Source organism: Scheffersomyces coipomensis (genome assembly GCF_036884675.1).
Source record: "Scheffersomyces coipomensis strain NRRL Y-17651 chromosome Unknown DFJ63scaffold_7, whole genome shotgun sequence".
NCBI lineage: Eukaryota > Fungi > Ascomycota > Pichiomycetes > Serinales > Debaryomycetaceae > Scheffersomyces > Scheffersomyces coipomensis.
Genome location: NW_027042898.1, coordinates 351,258 through 368,950, shown reverse-complemented (window position 1 = coordinate 368,950; position 17,693 = coordinate 351,258). Strand labels below are relative to the sequence as shown.

General features: G+C 31.0%; 10 protein-coding genes across 10 annotated transcripts; 4 read left to right on the top strand and 6 right to left on the bottom strand. All coding sequences in view use genetic code 12, as the record gives it.

Annotated features, from left to right (window-relative positions):
- Positions 1-163: 163 nt before the first annotated feature.
- DFJ63DRAFT_337398 (uncharacterized protein) lies at positions 164-1,306 on the top strand (the record flags this gene model as incomplete). Its single annotated transcript, XM_064908545.1, has 1 exon — positions 164-1,306. The coding sequence occupies one exon, from the start codon at positions 164-166 to the stop codon at positions 1,304-1,306; it is 1,143 nt and encodes a 380-aa protein (XP_064760016.1).
- A 25-nt stretch (positions 1,307-1,331) lies between these two features.
- Positions 1,332-2,488, bottom strand: DFJ63DRAFT_236579 (uncharacterized protein). Its single transcript, XM_064904277.1, has one exon. The coding sequence runs from the start codon at positions 2,183-2,185 to the stop codon at positions 1,358-1,360; it is 828 nt and encodes a 275-aa protein (XP_064760015.1). The 5' UTR covers positions 2,186-2,488; the 3' UTR covers positions 1,332-1,357.
- DFJ63DRAFT_236416 (nicotinate-nucleotide diphosphorylase (carboxylating)) lies at positions 2,307-3,365 on the top strand. Its single transcript, XM_064904273.1, has one exon. It carries the CDS (start codon positions 2,428-2,430, stop codon positions 3,328-3,330), a length of 903 nt encoding a protein of 300 aa, XP_064760014.1. The 5' UTR covers positions 2,307-2,427; the 3' UTR covers positions 3,331-3,365.
- A 35-nt stretch (positions 3,366-3,400) lies between these two features.
- DFJ63DRAFT_315302 (anaphase promoting complex subunit) lies at positions 3,401-4,615 on the bottom strand (the record flags this gene model as incomplete). The annotated part of the gene is made up of 1 exon (XM_064906524.1): positions 3,401-4,615. The coding sequence occupies one exon, from the start codon at positions 4,613-4,615 to the stop codon at positions 3,401-3,403; it is 1,215 nt and encodes a 404-aa protein (XP_064760013.1).
- Positions 4,616-4,835: 220 nt separating this feature from the next.
- On the bottom strand, positions 4,836-6,896 carry SMI1 (Smi1p). Its single transcript, XM_064904276.1, has one exon. The coding sequence runs from the start codon at positions 6,631-6,633 to the stop codon at positions 5,056-5,058; it is 1,578 nt and encodes a 525-aa protein (XP_064760012.1). The 5' UTR covers positions 6,634-6,896; the 3' UTR covers positions 4,836-5,055.
- A 263-nt stretch (positions 6,897-7,159) lies between these two features.
- Positions 7,160-9,526, bottom strand: GCS1 (glutamate--cysteine ligase; the record flags this gene model as incomplete). Its single annotated transcript, XM_064905279.1, has 2 exons — positions 7,160-7,632; positions 7,753-9,526. 2 exons carry the CDS (start codon positions 9,524-9,526, stop codon positions 7,160-7,162), a joined length of 2,247 nt encoding a protein of 748 aa, XP_064760011.1.
- A 1,612-nt stretch (positions 9,527-11,138) lies between these two features.
- Positions 11,139-13,538, bottom strand: ADE5,7 (bifunctional aminoimidazole ribotide synthase/glycinamide ribotide synthase; the record flags this gene model as incomplete). The annotated part of the gene is made up of 1 exon (XM_064907538.1): positions 11,139-13,538. One exon carries the CDS (start codon positions 13,536-13,538, stop codon positions 11,139-11,141), a length of 2,400 nt encoding a protein of 799 aa, XP_064760010.1.
- A 1,490-nt stretch (positions 13,539-15,028) lies between these two features.
- On the top strand, positions 15,029-15,604 carry COI1 (Coi1p; the record flags this gene model as incomplete). Its single annotated transcript, XM_064906523.1, has 1 exon — positions 15,029-15,604. The coding sequence occupies one exon, from the start codon at positions 15,029-15,031 to the stop codon at positions 15,602-15,604; it is 576 nt and encodes a 191-aa protein (XP_064760009.1).
- A 110-nt stretch (positions 15,605-15,714) lies between these two features.
- MRPL3 (mitochondrial 54S ribosomal protein mL44) lies at positions 15,715-17,362 on the bottom strand. The gene has a single exon (XM_064904278.1). It carries the CDS (start codon positions 17,007-17,009, stop codon positions 15,825-15,827), a length of 1,185 nt encoding a protein of 394 aa, XP_064760008.1. The 5' UTR covers positions 17,010-17,362; the 3' UTR covers positions 15,715-15,824.
- On the top strand, positions 17,225-17,692 carry DFJ63DRAFT_343633 (uncharacterized protein; the record flags this gene model as incomplete). Its single annotated transcript, XM_064908755.1, has 2 exons — positions 17,225-17,239; positions 17,292-17,692. 2 exons carry the CDS (start codon positions 17,225-17,227, stop codon positions 17,466-17,468), a joined length of 192 nt encoding a protein of 63 aa, XP_064760007.1. The 3' UTR covers positions 17,469-17,692.
- Between the last annotated feature and the right edge of the window lies 1 nt (position 17,693).

Here is a 17,693-nt window from a genome sequence, read left to right as displayed (position 1 = left end):
TATAAATTGATTCAGTTCGTTTGTTTACATATTTTGCATATTTTAATTTTTTTTTCTTTTGTACTATAAAAAAACGAGTAGCAAAATAATAGAATCAGAAGAGGAAATAATTTAGCAAACATAAATTGTTTATCAAAAGAGTTTTACTGAAGTGTATGGCACGATGAGTACAAATGGAAGTGGTGATAACTTGTTGACTGCATTGGTAGCGGGATCGACAGCTGCTGCCGCTACATCCACAATCACTTATTCATTAGATTTTATTAAAACGCAACAACAATTGAACAATGCTTCATATATGGCAAAATGGAAGGTTCCAGGAAATTTCCCATCTTCTTTGGCCCAGTTACATAGAGGTTGTAGTGCCTTGGTGCTAGGATCAGTAATGAAGAATTCAACTAGACTTATAGCTTATAACTGGCTGTGTAAATTCATGGCTATTGAATCTCATAATGCACATGGTACTAATAAAACAAAGACTAGTGCTCCAAGAATAGTTATAGCAGGTATGATGAGTGCATTTGTTGAAACCTTGTGTTTAATACCATTTGAAAATATAAAGATAACCATGATTCAAAATCAATCCCTTCAGAATGATATGGTTAGATCTCCTAATCTTGATGTAACTGGATCAGGTGTCGTGGGAAAGCATCATAAAACACATGCAACAGTCTTTTCAAAGCAATATGTTTCACCCCATGCTTATTTCACGGGTGATGTTATAGCCCAATACAAATGTGGAAAGAATTATTCTAAATTCCAACCTCCTAAACCGCATGATCCATTGGATATATTAAAGATAAATTATAACAAACATCCTTCATTGACCTTTTTAGGAACCATCAAAGAAATTTACTTATTGAAGGGTTTAGGTGGATTCACAGCTGGTACATTCATTACCTTTTCACGTCAAATAGCGATATCTACAGTTTGGTTTTCAACTTATAATGCTACTAGACAACTTATAGATCCACATAATACTGAACAAGGTTGGTTCGGTCATAATCATACTGCTATACAACTGGTGGGTTTACATTTATTGTCTTCGATTGCTGTTATAGCTGTCACCCAACCTTTGGATGTTGTCAAATCACATATTCAACTGAAAAATGGTAAGATGATTTATAAAGATTCATTAAGCACTGCTTATCGATTATTTTTAGATGAGGGAGCAAAAGCATTGTTTAAGGGTGCTTTACCAAGAGCTTTTAAAGTGTTGGTGAGTGGAGGTTTGACAGCTGCTGTATATAGTAAAGTCGAAGGTGTCGTAGAGGTTGCTGGAGGTCAAACACTTTTTGCGGAATAAATAATCATTATAAATTTCATTAACATTATATATATATATATCTATACTACCCTATAATTCTAAATATACGGGAACCAAAAGTTCTCCACTTTTATGTATAACGCCATTAAATTCTTTTGCAAGTAGACCACCGCTATGACTAGGTTGACTGAATGCGATTTGAGCTTTGTTAAGGACTACTCCATAAATAGACTGACTCTGAACAATTTCTAGCAAAACTTTAGCTATACCTAATCGACGCCATTTAGGAGCAATCCAAATCCTTGAAATTCCTAACTTGATGTTCTTGTTGACTTGATTAGGTACGATTGATTGTGAACTATGAATCATCCATCGACCTTGTAATTCTATATCTTCTATAGTATCAGTAGTACATAATCCCACAGCTCTATCGTCAATAATCACAACAAACGCTTTGCTTGATTCTTTAAGGGGATCTCTCCAGTATTTGGTATCCTCGGGAGCATTCAATTCCTTATTCACTAGATCAAGTAATTGATCTACTTTATTGGTTTGCCTCTTGTTTGTTTTATCAATGGTTACAATCTCTAACTGTATGGTATTTGATTTTCGTAACTTTGTGGTAGACTTCTGAATTATGGCAAAACTTTTAACCTTTTTACATTTGAATGTATCGGGCCATAATATCCCATTAATGAAAGTCAAATGATACTTCTTATGGATTTCAACTTCCTTATTAATATGTTCATAATAGGCCATTCCACATATCTTACACGTCTTGGTTTGTGATGATACTAGTGATGATGAAAAATTAAGAATTGCTTGTACTTTCTTCACTTTCTTTCGAGAAGCCTCTGGACTTGGTGTTACCTGATCCGAACCATCTGGTGTTACCAATTGGTGTATACTTCCTTTCATATCATTTCTTGTTATATTGATACCAAATACATCAACTTCAGATCTTTGTTTACGTGAATTTTTTTTTTTTTTGTTCTAGTTATACGCATAGTCCCCGGAATTTAAAGATCGGGCCCAATCATTTTTTTTTTTTGCTCGTTTCCATTTCAAAATTATTCATCACTCAACACAAGTTGAAAAAGTTATACGACTTACAACTGTTGAAGAAGACTACAAGAAGAAGAGGAAGACCAATATACAATATGTCATCGAACTACGCTAACTTATTACCAGTCAATGGTAAATGGAGACAACAAATTACTGACTTTTTATCTGAAGATGTTCCATCGTTCGATTTCGGTGCTTATGTCGTGGGTAACAAATTAGAAACAGCTTCATTATACTTGAAACAATCTGGTTTGATTTGTGGGGTTCCATTTGCTCAAGAAGTCTTTAACCAATGTGAATTGGAAGTTGAATGGTTTCACAAAGAAGGAGAATTCATCACCGTTGAAGAATTAGCTAAACATGGTGGTAAGATAGTAGTTGCAACTGTTAAAGGTCCAGCTAATAAAATCTTACTTTCAGAAAGAACTGCTTTAAACTTATTAGCTAGAGCTTCTGGTGTTGCCACTCAATCGTATATCACTAAGAAATTGGCTGATGATAATGGTTATACTGGTTTAATTGCTGGTACTAGAAAGACTACTCCTGGTTTAAGAATTATAGAAAAATACTCTATGTTAGTTGGAGGTGTTGATACTCATAGATATGATCTTAGTACCATGGTAATGTTGAAAGATAATCATATCACTTCTACTGGTAGTATAACCAAAGCCGTTGAATCCGCTAGATCCGTCTGTGGTTTCGCTGTTAAAGTTGAAGTTGAAGTAAGTACTGAAAAAGATGCTCGTGAAGCCATTGATGCTGGTGCTGACGTTATCATGTTAGATAACTTAAAGGGTGCTGAATTAATTGAAGTAGCAAAAAGCTTAAAAGATCATTATAAAGGATCTGGTAAATCATTCCTTCTTGAATGTTCAGGTGGTTTGACATTACAAAATTTGGGAGGTTATTTATCAAATGATATTGATATTTATTCAACTTCTTCTATCCATCAAGGTACTGGAGTTATTGACTTTTCTTTAAAAATTAATCAGTCGTAAATTCATTATATATGCTATAAAGGAAAATCTAGCAAAAAAAAAACATTAATACACATAAAATAATACATATTTATCGAATAGATGATACAGCTTGTAAATCTAAACTTTGGAATCCAGAATTAAATCCAATTACATCAGCCACGTTATTTAAAACTCTAGAACATTCTTTATCAGTTTCATTCTCAATAGTGCCTTCCTCGACTTGATCATCATCTTTATCTCCTTCTCCTTCTTCAATATAAGAGAATTCACGACGTGTATTAATGGATGATTGAGTAAATTGATTTCTTTGATTTATCAGGAATCCTGATGAATTACTTAATCCACTAGCCAAACTTAAATCTTTCAATATATCACTATTGATTGCGATAGCATCATATGAAGTACTATCACCATGTTTACGTTCACTGAATATAGGAGGAAGATTGATAGAGTTTAATTTCTTTTTCCCAAAACATCTAACTGCCCTTATATGAGAATCCTTACCATCTTGATGATTGGCAAGAATAATAATCTTAACCATAAAACACTTTAATACTCCATCGCCTCTGATTCCATTAAATATAATATGAGACCAACCAATTGGTTTAGAAAAATTAACCGTACAAACTTCACCTAAATCCCACCCTTCAGAACTACCAGCCATGATTCTAATTTGTGAAGGGGTATAACTTTCATCAAGGGAATAATTGGTAAAGATTGAGATTCTCTCTAATGAAACCTTTTTGGAAAATTGAATCGTGATAGAATGAGGATTACAAAGTTGATTATTCAAAATAGCATTATTATTATTATTCCCATTACTACCATCTGATTGCCAATAACTATCAGGAGAATCATCTCTCAATTGAGCCAAACCGAATCCTTGTTTATAAGAGGATAATTTCCAATTAGCCAATGGGGAAAGATCAACTAATTGGAATGATTCGAGTTCTTCTAATCCTTTAACATAATAAACTCTTTGAGCTTGTTCGATACTTAATTGACCTGACAGAGGCACTGATTCATAAGCATTATCATCACCTCCAATATTAGTATTGGGTTGCATTGCATTTGAAGCAATGTCATCTGGCAGCATGAAATCACTAGCATGAGTCCTGAAATCCAGATCCCTTTCAGTATATGATTGATTACTGGGATAAAGATCCAAATCTCCATGCAGTGAAGTTGCTAATGCATTCACTGATGATGAATTAAACGGGTGATTCCTGACATCATATTCATCAGCCGTATCTCCTGTACGACCATAAACACCTGAATGATCCCAATGACCTGAAGAATTCATTGATATCTATGGATTTGATGCTTGATTGATGGATTGATTTTGATTTGATTCAAAAATTCCTATCTCTCAATTTGAAGATCAAAAAAATACACACAACGCGACCAAAGGAAAAATAAACATCAACAAAAGAGAATCATGTTGCAAAAACTGAAACTACATTTCAAGCACATCAAGGAATAATAAAACTATATTTATTAAATAATATAAAGTATGTAATTACATGTGGTATTCCATGCTTAAGCGAATGAGGAATTGTCGCCCGCTTGAAGCAAATAGACAGCAGGGTAAGTAAATAAATAGACATAAAATAATTCATTATCTTCCTCTTCTGAAAATTGAATAAATATTGATAATGGTTAAGTTTTTTTGTAATCGTTATGAAGTTTGAGGACTTAGGTTTTGTAGTTTTTTTTATGTTTTCTATGATTTGGCTTGGAGATCTATAATTCTACTTCTTTTAAACCATCAGTGACACCCGCAATATCTTCAGATGCAACTTCTTTCAAAGGAGTGTTTTCATCTGTAGATTCATGTTCAGCTTCAATATCAGCTTCTTCTGTTTCTACAGGTGTTACTTCAGTTTCAACTTTGGCTGATTCTTCCTTGACGGCTTTATCATCAATAAGAGTTTCTTTAGGAAGAGTAACGCTATCAGAAGCAGATTCAACATTGATCAAAGGACTATTAGCTTTACCATTCGTAGCTGTAGAAGCTCCATTTGTTTTAACAGATGGACTTTGTGATCTTTGAGGAGAAGTTGAAGAACCATTAAGTATATCTCTTTTAATTGGATTTCTTTGTGGAGTGAATGCAGTAGTGAAATCTTCAGTTAAACCATATTTCTTTAAAGCTCTTCTTTTTAAAACTTCAATATAACTTACAGTACCTCTTAAAACTCCCTTACCGAATTCTTTACCTTCTCTATCATAAAAACTTAATTGACCTTCGTTTTCATCTTCATCACCAACCATGTAATCATCATTCCTAGAAGCTGATAAATAACCTAAATCTTCTTCAATTTGAGTGGAATCAATATGATAATTACCATTTTCTAAATCAGTAACAAAATAAAATATAAATTCTTGAAAACTTGAAGCAATAACAACTTTAGTATCAAAATCTCTACCAAATAAAATAATTTGTCCCCATTTCCCAGCTGGACCTGGAGCTAAATCTAATGCAATTTGATTACCAGTATTATCTTTTAATAAAGGTACCCAAGCTTTATGATAATAATATGGTTGCACACTGTTAGGAGGTATGGATCTTTGATTTGACATGAAGGAATTATTAAGAGGAGCTTGAGCTTTAGCAGCAGCAGTTGCAGCAGAAGAACTTGTTGCTTCATCATCATTATCAAGAATATTTTGTTGTGCTTCTTGTTGCTGTTGTTGTAATAAATGTTGTTGAGCCATATATTGTTGTTTTTCTAATCTTTCAGCAACTTTACCCCATAAGGCATAATCTTCCATAATACTTTCCAAATCCAAAAGACCTAAACCCATGATTAAACCAGTTGGTTTACCCCCATCGAATTGACCATCATGTTTTTTATAAAATTGTCTAAATTCAGTTGGTAAATTGCCACAACCTAAATCATTTTCAAATTCATTTAAATCAGCATTAGTAGCACCATCATTTAAATAATCATCTAATTCAGGATATTCTTCCTCTATCCAATTATCAATTCTATTCCAAAGTGAATCCATAGAAGGTAATGGAGGTTGACCTCCATTATTAAAATCTTGTAATGGTAATTCAGCAGCAGAAGATTTCATACCTGGAGTATAACCAGCATGAGGAGTTTCACCCAAAATATTAGATGAAGAATTATTACCATTTAATCTGTTTAATTCATGAAGTCTTGAACTAGATCCATTGGATCCATTATTACCACCACCAATGATATTATTACTATTATTATCACTGGTATTCCTATATGGAGAATCATACGATGCGTAATGATCTTCGGTAGATATAGAATGAATGAATGATTTAACGTTATCTAGTAAACCCATTTTTCAATATATCTTATTATGACTTATGATTGATAATATCGTTATTTAAACGTTAGTATATGTATAAAAGTGTTCAATGACTGTTGTTGTTGAGAAACAAATCTAAAACGAATGGAGAAAACACGATATAATAACACGATTCCAACCCACTAAACTCACACTTGACGAAAGTAGGATCTCAAACTATGACTTGTGGATATGACTGAAGATTGTATAACTCGTAAATACCAATACGAAGATACTATATATGAAGACTGTCCAACCAATATATATATATATATTTACCGTCTGATGTTTTCAGAATTCACGTCAGCCTTTTTTTTTTTTGCTATTTACATTTTCGGTGAGTCGTGTTTTTTGTCCCAAATTTCAAGACATAATCCCAAATAGGAAATTTTCGATTGAAGTTTAAAATGGAGTTGATGGTCATGGGGTTCTAAACCGTGACAGGTTCAATTAAAGTATGATGTATGCGTGGATATGTTTATGTATATTATTTGTATAGATAGTTAGGGTCTGTATAAAACTAAGATAACGTAGTAGTTCTATTAGAAGTTAATAAATAATCAGTTATAACTTCACCAAATAAACCTTCTAATAAGTATTTATCGGATAAATCAGTCACTTCAACACAATCTTTAATTAAATTATAATTTAATTCTTCACTCACTTTGGAATCTTGTTTATATAAATGGGATTGTAACACTTTTGATCTTAACCAATGGGCAATGGTTGGAATCTTACCATTAGCTCTATTTGAAATTAATAATAAATAATGCTTTATAGTGATTAATTTACGAGCTAATTCTTCACTATCACAATGATGCAGTTGATCAGTTGGAAGTAAATCAGTGGCAATGACTTTAATGACTAATCTGATTAAACCAGGGAATTTATCAGTACCATTTATGATTTCATTAATGGAATATTTTTGAGTGATACCACCATCATCAACATCAGTAATGGATTCAATGGTATTTGAAGTTGGAGTAATAGTACCTGATGAAGATGAAGTGGCCATACTTATACTACCATTTAATTGAGTAGGAGAATAAGCACATTGATGACCTGATTTATTATAATTGACTTTATTTATAATAGCTCCATTTAATGAATAACCATTCATATAAACTTCACCTTCTTTACCTAATTCATCATTACCTTCATATATGAAACGATCAAACCATGATAAATCATATCCTATGAAATCATTATTATTTAAATTCCATTGATCTAAAGCTTTAAACCAAAATTTCTCATCAAGTACAGAATCAACATTATGAGCTAATTTCATATTTAATTCAATTTTCAGTATAGGAATATAAAAATTTGGTTTAAATTTAATGATAGCTTTTGATAAAAGAGATATAAAATTTGAATATGCAGCATTTTCAAAATCAGTTAATTGAATTTCCATAGGTCTAAATTCAACTCTCCAACCTGGAGTCTTTGAAAAATCTAATTCTTCAGGTGTATATAATGCAGGAGGTTTAAATCTTAAAGTTTGCCAATTTGTAGATTGGATATTTTCAAAATGATCATTTTCTAATTCATTATCTTGATTAATTCTTTCACTGAATAATACTAATGGATCACGAATAAATAAATGACCGAAATGTTTGGCTAAATATTTATCAAATAAATGATGATTTTCTTTTGAAGATAAACGATTGAAAACTTTTTCATTAATAGGAGGATTAATATCATTATATTCATCTTTGAAATAATTAGTGGAGAAATTAACATCTGCCAAATAACTATCAATAGAATCATATCTTGATTTTGGAACTCTTTGAATTGGTTTACCTTCTTTAGTGAAAACACCATTTAAATCTCCAAATTCATTTATAGATTGAGTTTTGGAAGGTAATTTTGAATGTAAATCAACATTTAAACCTCCAAATAGATTATAATTAGGATATGGTTCAATATTTCTTTCAATAAAAGTACGATCATCAACTGCACCACTTACCACATTCCATCTTACATCTTGATTAACAAGAAAACCTTTAAAGATTGGAGCAGCAGCTGATAAACTTAACATGATGGCAGTTATAGCAGCTAATGAATCATAAAGATATCTTGCTTCTTCAATGTTTTTACCTTGCATGGTGATTTGTAAACATGATGAACCCATACCGAATCCCATTGAATCCATATAAACATGACCTGGTTTAGATGCACCTATGAATGGTTCATGATCACTTTTGAATAAATCACGACTCTTTGGGATAGAATCATCAAGTAACTTGGTATTAATATCAGGATACATTGGTAAATTGATAGCAACTTTACAACCTCTTCTTTTTCTAATATTGGCGGTTAAAGTTGGAAATCTAACATGACGATTAATGATTTCATCAGGTAAGAATAATGATTGAGATGCAGGACCAATGGGTTTGGCAGATGGAGAAGTAAAGATATTACATCCCATTCTTGGGAAAGTTGTCAAAGTGATTGGTTTAATATTTGATGGTAATTCCAGTTGACTTACAATTCTTCTTTTAATCATATTTTCTTCCACATAAACATAATCTGCCAAACTATTACCATTATAAGGTTTAGCAGGAGTAGCTTCAATCATGAATCTACCATATTCAGGATGGAACAAGACATTATTATCAACAGATTTATGTAAGGATTTTTGAGGATCATTTAAATCATCCAAGATATGATCTTTATCAATGGTTAATCTGGCCCATTTTTTTTCATCATCAATGGTGACTAACATATATTCAACTTCATCCCCCCATAAGAAAGTATCATTAGTTCTAGTGGGACCATGTTGTTTAAAGATATTGATTAATTGAGTTATACCATTCTCACGTACATGATCATTATATTTCTTTGAATCATGCCAATCTAATGGAGTTCCTAATGATAATAAACCCATTTAGGTTGTGATGAAAAAGATAGATTAGGATGTGAGTCACTGGAACAGTGAAGAAGTGAAATGAAATGAAATGAAGGATGGAAAGTGAAAGTTGGTGAAACTATCAGATTAGAGATTTTATTTATTTCACAGACGCTTTTTTAAACTTTTAGCAGAAAGCCAGGAAGGATGGGTCGTAAAAAAAATTTCTTTTTTTTTTAAATAGCGGAAGCCCTTTTTGTGGTCTTTAATGTATTAATTAATTTAAAATTAATTTACAGTGATCCACAACTTGAGTTTAAAGGTTTAAACCGGTATGTTAGGACGTAGTGTTGTGATTGTAACTGTGTAGCTGTTGAATGGAATGAAATGAAAAAGTTGAAATTTGACTGAAAATGAATGAAGTTAATGAGTTATTTGATGGATGAGATATCAGATTAGATATAATTGCTCTATCCCTACTTCTATCTATCTAACTATCAGATTTGTCTCTCTACAACAATGAATGATCGATTGTATATATACAGCAATTGAACTAGTAATGCAATAGATGATGATGATGATAATAATATCAATTCTTAACCAGAAAAAGAAAAGATGGGGGAAAGGCTGAATTATTATATTATCTTGTCAAGTGGTGACAATTAGTAATACTAAAATAAATAAAAAAAATTAACGGAATCAGGAAAGGAAATTTATTAGCCGCTTCAAATTTAAATAGGTTGACTCAAAAGAAATCGTACTATGAAACTATTTAGTTTTACTGAGCGGTTGATGGAGTTTAGAGAGAGATCAACTATACACCGGCTAACAATGATTCCATCCATCGCTTTATCTCTCCCTCTCCTTCGTCCTCCTCTTCCTCCTTCTTCTCCCTATTTACTGACAATTTTAATTTCGCACCGTTATTTTTCTCCTCGCTATCACTACAACGTTACCCCTAAACTCAAAATTTTCTCACTGCATAATACTATTTATTCTTAGCTCTGAATAATATCTACAACTAAATACTACTCATATTCGTAACATCACGATTCATTATACCTTTTGTTCACTAAATCAATAATAATGTCATTCATGCAGTAACCATCCATGGCTAAACTCTATTTTTGATTATTAATTATAATTATATTTTTTTTTGGCTGATTCTATGCTATGTTAAAATTTAAATTAAAATAAATAATAATCATAATAATCCATCGTAATAATAATGACCTATGAAATAGCATCTGATGGCTAGTAACTTATTCAATCAATCAAATCTATTCATCTTTAAATGATACGGTAAATATTTGCTTAATTAGGTATCAATTTACTTTACCTTACACTAAATCAGTTATGAGGAGATTTCTGTTTTAATTTGTCTTAGTTGTGGATGCGAAATACATTTTTTTTGAATTTGCACCATTCACGTGATGTGTCGTCCAGCGACATTCTAAGCGCCGCGACATTATCCCGATTTGGAAATTCAATAGATAAGTTTAAATAGAAATAGTTCTAAAAAATGCAAACGTCGTTTTAATATATACTTTACCAACTATTTAATGATTTTTCATGTTTTATATAAGTAATTCTGGTTTAATAATAATAATAATAATGTACAATGGGGGAAAGAATGAAACACTCAAATAACTTAATATAAACCTTCGATGTTTTCTACAATACATCCTGGATCACTTGAATTAACCTTTTCAACTAATTCACCAATAACAATGGCTTCTTCACCTTCTGAAGTTAAGTTATGTATCACTTTTTCAACATTGTGAGATTCAACAATTAAAACCATACCAACTCCTAAATTGAAAGTCTTTAAAATATCTTCATATGGAACATTACCTTGTTTTCCAAACCATTTGAAAATACTTGGAACTTCCCATTTACTAATATCAACTTTAGCTTGTAAATTCTTTGGTAAAGCTCTTGGAATGTTTTCTACTAAACCACCACCAGTAATATGAGCTAACCCTAATAATAAATCTTGATTAATTGATGGTAAAAATTGTTTAACATAAATTTTAGTTGGAACTAATAATTCTTCACCAATAGTTTTACCAGAGTTAGTCCATGGTGCAATTGATTTATAATCATAATTATCCGATTTTTCAATAATATGTCTAACTAATGAAAATCCATTTGAATGAACCCCATCAGATTTAACCCCAATTAAAACATTACCTGATTTCATACCAGCAATATTAGGTAAAATTTTATGTCTATTTAAAGCTCCAACAGCAGTACCATTGGTATCATAATGACCTTCATCATACATACCTGGCATTTCTGAAGTTTCACCTCCAACTAAAGCACATCCAGCTTGAATACAACCATCAGCAACCCCACTAACGAATTTAGCTGCTACTTCAATATCTAATTTACCAGTAGCAAAATAATCTAAAAAGATTAATGGTTCAGCACCTTGAACCACTAAATCATTAACATTCATAGCTACTAAATCAATACCAACTGTATCATGAATATTCATAATTTGAGCAATTCTTAATTTAGTACCAACCCCATCAGTAGCAGCCACTAATAAAGTATCATCGGTTTTATAACCAGCTTTTAATAAATCAAATACACCTCCAAAACCACCAATATCGGAATCGGCACCTGGTCTAGCAGTTGATTTCACTTTAGCTTTGATCTGATCAACTAATAAATTACCATTATCAACGGAAACACCAGCTTCAGCATAAGTTACACCACTTACTGATTTATTTTCATCACGGAAAGCTTTGTGAGCAATATCTTTTCTATTATATTTATCTTGGAATGAAACATGGTCAACTCCGATATAGGCTTTATCAACTGATTCCTTTATGGTGGAAGCAATGGCAGTAGCAGCAATAACTCTACCTCCAGCAGTAACGATTTTATTATCTTTAGTAGTAGTAGTACCAGCATGGAAAATGAAAGTATCAGCTGGTAAAGGAGTTTTAATTTTAATTTCATCACCTTTTTTATATGATTCAGGATATCCACCTGCAGCCATTACAACGGTAGTGGAAAACATATTTGGTTTAATTTTAATGATGGTTGAATCTAATCTATGTTCAGCACAAGCTAACATAACTTGAGCTAAATCAGTATCATCAGATAATAAAGGTAAAACAGTTTGAGTTTCTGGATCACCGAATCTAACATTATATTCTAAAACTTTTGGTTCATTTTTAGAATTTAACATTATACCAGTGAATAAAATCCCATTCATTGGATAACCATCTTTTCTCATACCATCAATGGTTGGTTTAATAATTAATTCATCAATTTTAGTTAAGATTTTAGCAGTTGCAATTGGTGCAGGAGCATAAGCACCCATACCACCAGTATTTAATCCTTTATCACCATCACCAATACGTTTATGATCTTGAGCAGCAGGTAAATTAAAGAATGAATAACCATCAGTGATGGTTAAAATACTTAATTCATCACCTTGTAAGAATTCTTCAATAACAATTTCATTACCAGCATCACCAAAATTCTTTTGAACCATGATTTCATTTAATCCTTGTAAAGCTTCTTCTTTAGTTTCTGGAATTAAAACACCTTTACCAGCAGCGATACCATCGGCTTTTAAAACGATTTTATAATCAATTGATTCAATGTGAGCTTTAGCATCTTCTACATTAGTGAAATTCTTAAAACTAGCAGTTGGAATTTGATGTCTTTCCATAAATAATTTAGAATGAGCTTTTGAACCTTCCATAAGAGCAGCCTTTTGAGATGGTCCAAATACTGGAATACCAACTTTTTGAAAAATGGTAGTAATACCATCAACTAAAGGTTGTTCAGGACCAGGAATAACTAAATTGATGTGATGATCTACTGCAAATGATTGTAATTTTGAAAAATCTTTTGGAGATGATGATAATTCAGGAACATTAATGATTTTATCATTAGTAGATGAAGTACCACCATTACCTGGGGCCACGTAGATCTTGGCTACGGTTGGAGATTGAATCAATTTCCAAACAATAGCATGTTCTCTACCTCCATTACCAATGACAAGAATGTTTAATTGATCAAAAGACATATTAATTGTTGTTGTTTGTCGTTGTTTTGTTTGACTTTGAGTTGACTTAACGGCTAGAGTATAAACTTAGCTAGTTAAGCTGTTGTCGTTGTTGAGTTGAATACTAGAAACTAGAAATTAGAAACTAAAAGGAAAAGAGAAGAGATGAATCCTAGTTATGGTTAAATTTCAATACTATTTTCAGGTTGAATCTGGTGCAAGCTTTTCTGATACTAAGAAAAAAAATTTTTATTTTTTATTAGTAGTTAAATTATTTTGACTCTGATTTTTGTTTGTCTGTATGGCAGGGCTTTCGCGATGAGTGTAACAATAGTTAGTATTTGATAGAGAAGAAGAGATATAGATGGGATGTTTACCACCAATTGATCAATTGAAGGGATATAGGTGAATGGAGTTGTTATAATATAGTATTACCTTCTATTTGGAGTGACTTAGATTTAATTTGAGGAAACGAGTGTAAAGTTAAAGTGATTTTAGATAATTTATCAATTCATCTCCATTTTCTGCCAAATTGTTTGAAATGTAAAACTTATTAGTGACTTGACTGTAAGAATCTATAAAACTCCAACTTTCAGAACTCTAATACTACTTATTTAAGCAAGTTTAATCATGTCAAACAATGAAATGATGGTTTTATTTACTCTAATAATAAAATTGCGCTCATGTTGCAAGAATCTTGTATGCAAAAAGTACCTGATAGACCATAGATAGAACGGCATTGATAATATGATTATCAACTTGTTTGAGTAATTGATAACTTGATTGATTGATTGATTGATTTCAATCTATCAATCGACTAAATGGATTCAAAATCATACACTGATAAACGATAATAACTTATTATCATTTGCAATCAAAGGTAGAACCATTTAGTTACAAAATTGTCCTTGTCATAACTGATTGATTTGTCGCATTATTTTCAATTTGTGTCATTTCTGCTTCATCAAACTTGTTTTCGACATGACATAACCATTTTTCGACAAACCATTATGACAAGAAAAATAATTTTGTTTGTACAAAAACAACTCTAACTATTTGACATAATTGAAGATGGTAAGGATATTTCTTGGTATAGTATTTAAACTTCTTATCCATTAAATTTATCTAGAGATATCATAATACTTACTAGTTTATAGTATGTGTATACATTACGTAGATATATAAAAGGAAATACTATAAAGTCAAACCAATTATAGCATCATATGTAAAAGCAGGCTTTTATAAAATGTAACCTTATAGAAATCTCTAAACCAATTAAATTAAAGAATTCCTCTAACAAATACTCACTCCTCATACATCGGAAATTAAACATTAAAAAATTATGGAAAAGATAAAAATTATCAAAAAGATCAGTAAATTATTTTTTCCTCTGTCTCATATATAAAACTAATTTAATTTATCCCCCTTTGGAAAATTTTTTTATTCATAAACCTTTGTTTTTGAAATTCATTAAGCTCAAAGTTAACGTTTAACTTTTATAATCAATTACAATGGTTTCTTTAAATCTTCTTGCTGCTATTGGTTTATCCTTAACCACTGTAGTCAATTCATTTGATTTACTTAGAGATGAAGATGGATTTGCTATTTTACCCCCTACTGATTTAGTTCTTCAACATTTAGCTGAATTAGAAGCTGAACAAGATCCTGAAGAATATACTGTGATTAACTCTATTCATTCTAATGGTGAAATCATTAAAATCAATTTAAATACTCAAGAAATTCAACAAACTGGTTTATACAAAAGAGATTATGATAATGAAGCTTATTATCAACATGATTCAAAAGCTTTATTCACTAGAGAAATTGAAAATACAAGTGGTGAATGTTTCAATCAACAACAACAATTTGGTATTTCTCAATGTGTTTTTGAATTTGTTTCTTATGAAAATCCAAACAATTGTTCATCAGATGCTACTTTCTATTCATGTGTTTTAGATGTTGAAAGAATTCAAGATTCTTCTGTTGCCTTAAAGAATATGGTTCCAAATCCAGCTCAAACTAGATGTTTCAAATCTTTAGATAAAGCCATTGCTTATAATGCTACCAATGGTGCTTGTGGTAAATAAGTAAGTTATATTTCTTTCTCGTGATACGTTTTAATTGATTCTACGTCAAATTTTGTTTCTTCTTCTTGTTTCTTTCTTTCTTTCTTTCTTTCTTTCTTTTATATATATACATGTAATGAGTTTTTATATATATAATCTAATATGTACAGAATAATAATAATAATAAAAAAAATTAGTCTATTATGTTATAAACATGAGTTTCGTCTTTGTAATATCTTGCTTAAATAGCAACATCTCCAAGACCAACTATACCATCAAGATATTTATAATCTTTATCACTTGGTACTTTAACTTCATTACCTTCATTATCAATAGGAGAATATAAATAATAACTCATCAAAGCATTAACCACAGCTCTAGTTTTAGCTTCATTCATTGATGATCCAACTCCTTCACCTAGTTTTTCTACTCCACAAAATACACCAACCACATAAATAGCATGAGATGATAATCTACCAGTTTCAGCAATTAATCTAATATCTATTGGATCTTGGAAATTCAATTTATCACATAATCTAACCAATTCTCTGGTTGGTTGACTGAATTCAAACATATTCTCAAGTAATAATTTTCTTGATAATATATGATCTTGAATAAATTGTTTGGTGATTTCTTCACCTTGATGAGTATATAATCCCCCAATGATGGCTCTGACAGCTGAACCATAAGCTTCAACTTCATCAGATATGAATGATGATGATGATGCAGTATTATTATTAGATTTTAAATTGGTGATTTCTTCAGAAGATAATTCATAAACTCCAGATTCTGCTTCATTATTATCTAATCTTTCTTCAGTTAAATATCTTAATTTCCCATATTTTAAAAATTCAGATTCTTGACTTAAATATTTATCTAATTTTGAAGATTTATCAACTTCAATCCCCCAAATTTTCCCAATTTGATATAATGCTTTTGATCCCATTAATGAATCAACTGCAACATTATGAATTGGCATAGGTAATCTAGGATATTTAACTAATAAATATTCACTGACATAATATGATAAAAGATTCTTTCCTAAGATATTCAATCCATAATTATTAGCTAAACCATCATCAAATTTATTTAAATTTAAAGCTTGAGATAAAGTTGATAATGAATATTGGGATGATAAATTTAATCGAGAATGTAAAGCAACCAATGGTGGTGATTGAGATGCAGTTGATTCAGGTAATCTATGAGTGAACACATTATGTTTATAACTTCCATAATCTTGTATATTATCATATTTGGCTTGAAATGAACTTGTTGATTGATTCAAATTTTCATAATGCTGTAAATTAATTTGTTGATTAACTGCTTTTGAAGGTTGACTATAATGACGAGGTTGAGGAATGGACATTAATCCTCTGAGTCTCGACACTCTGGCTAAATCCTTCACTATCATCAGCCTCCTCAACATCTTCCTGAATGTGTATGTGATGGTAAGATATGATGGATAATGATTGAACTTTGAATTGGTTATGGTCTTATGATCTTGAAGATTTTTCGTTACCAATTTTTTTTTTTTCACTGTATAAATTTTGTGACAACAAAAATTTTAAGAAGAAGTCGTGTACTTTTCCCACAAGAAATATTCTCACCAATAAACCCAAAGTAAAACCAAAATAAGTTTGGATGAACCAACCAGTGGTAAAGAAGAAGCTACAACTATACAACTATACAACCTTAACAACTATTAAAGATGGCCCATATTAAACCATTGAGTATTGCAGCTATTGCAACCATGAGTTCCGTTGCTGTGATTTACATCACCATCAAATCTCCTTTGAAATATAAATGGCTCAGTGAAAATAGAATAAGTCCAAAAGCTGATTTAGCTTGGAGAAATGCTGCTCAAAAATGGCTTGATAGTAAATGATTTAACCAATCATTTATCTACTTCCCTGCATTATAATCACATCTCAATCACAGTACATTTCATTTTCAATTCAGTTCATTCACAGTACATTATCTTTTATTCCACCTCCCTTTTTAAGTTACTTGCATATTCTTGTTGTTAATATCGTTTATATATATAATTATGTATATTTGTTTTTATAAAGTTACATTAAATAAATGAATGATATTCAATTATATCAAACTG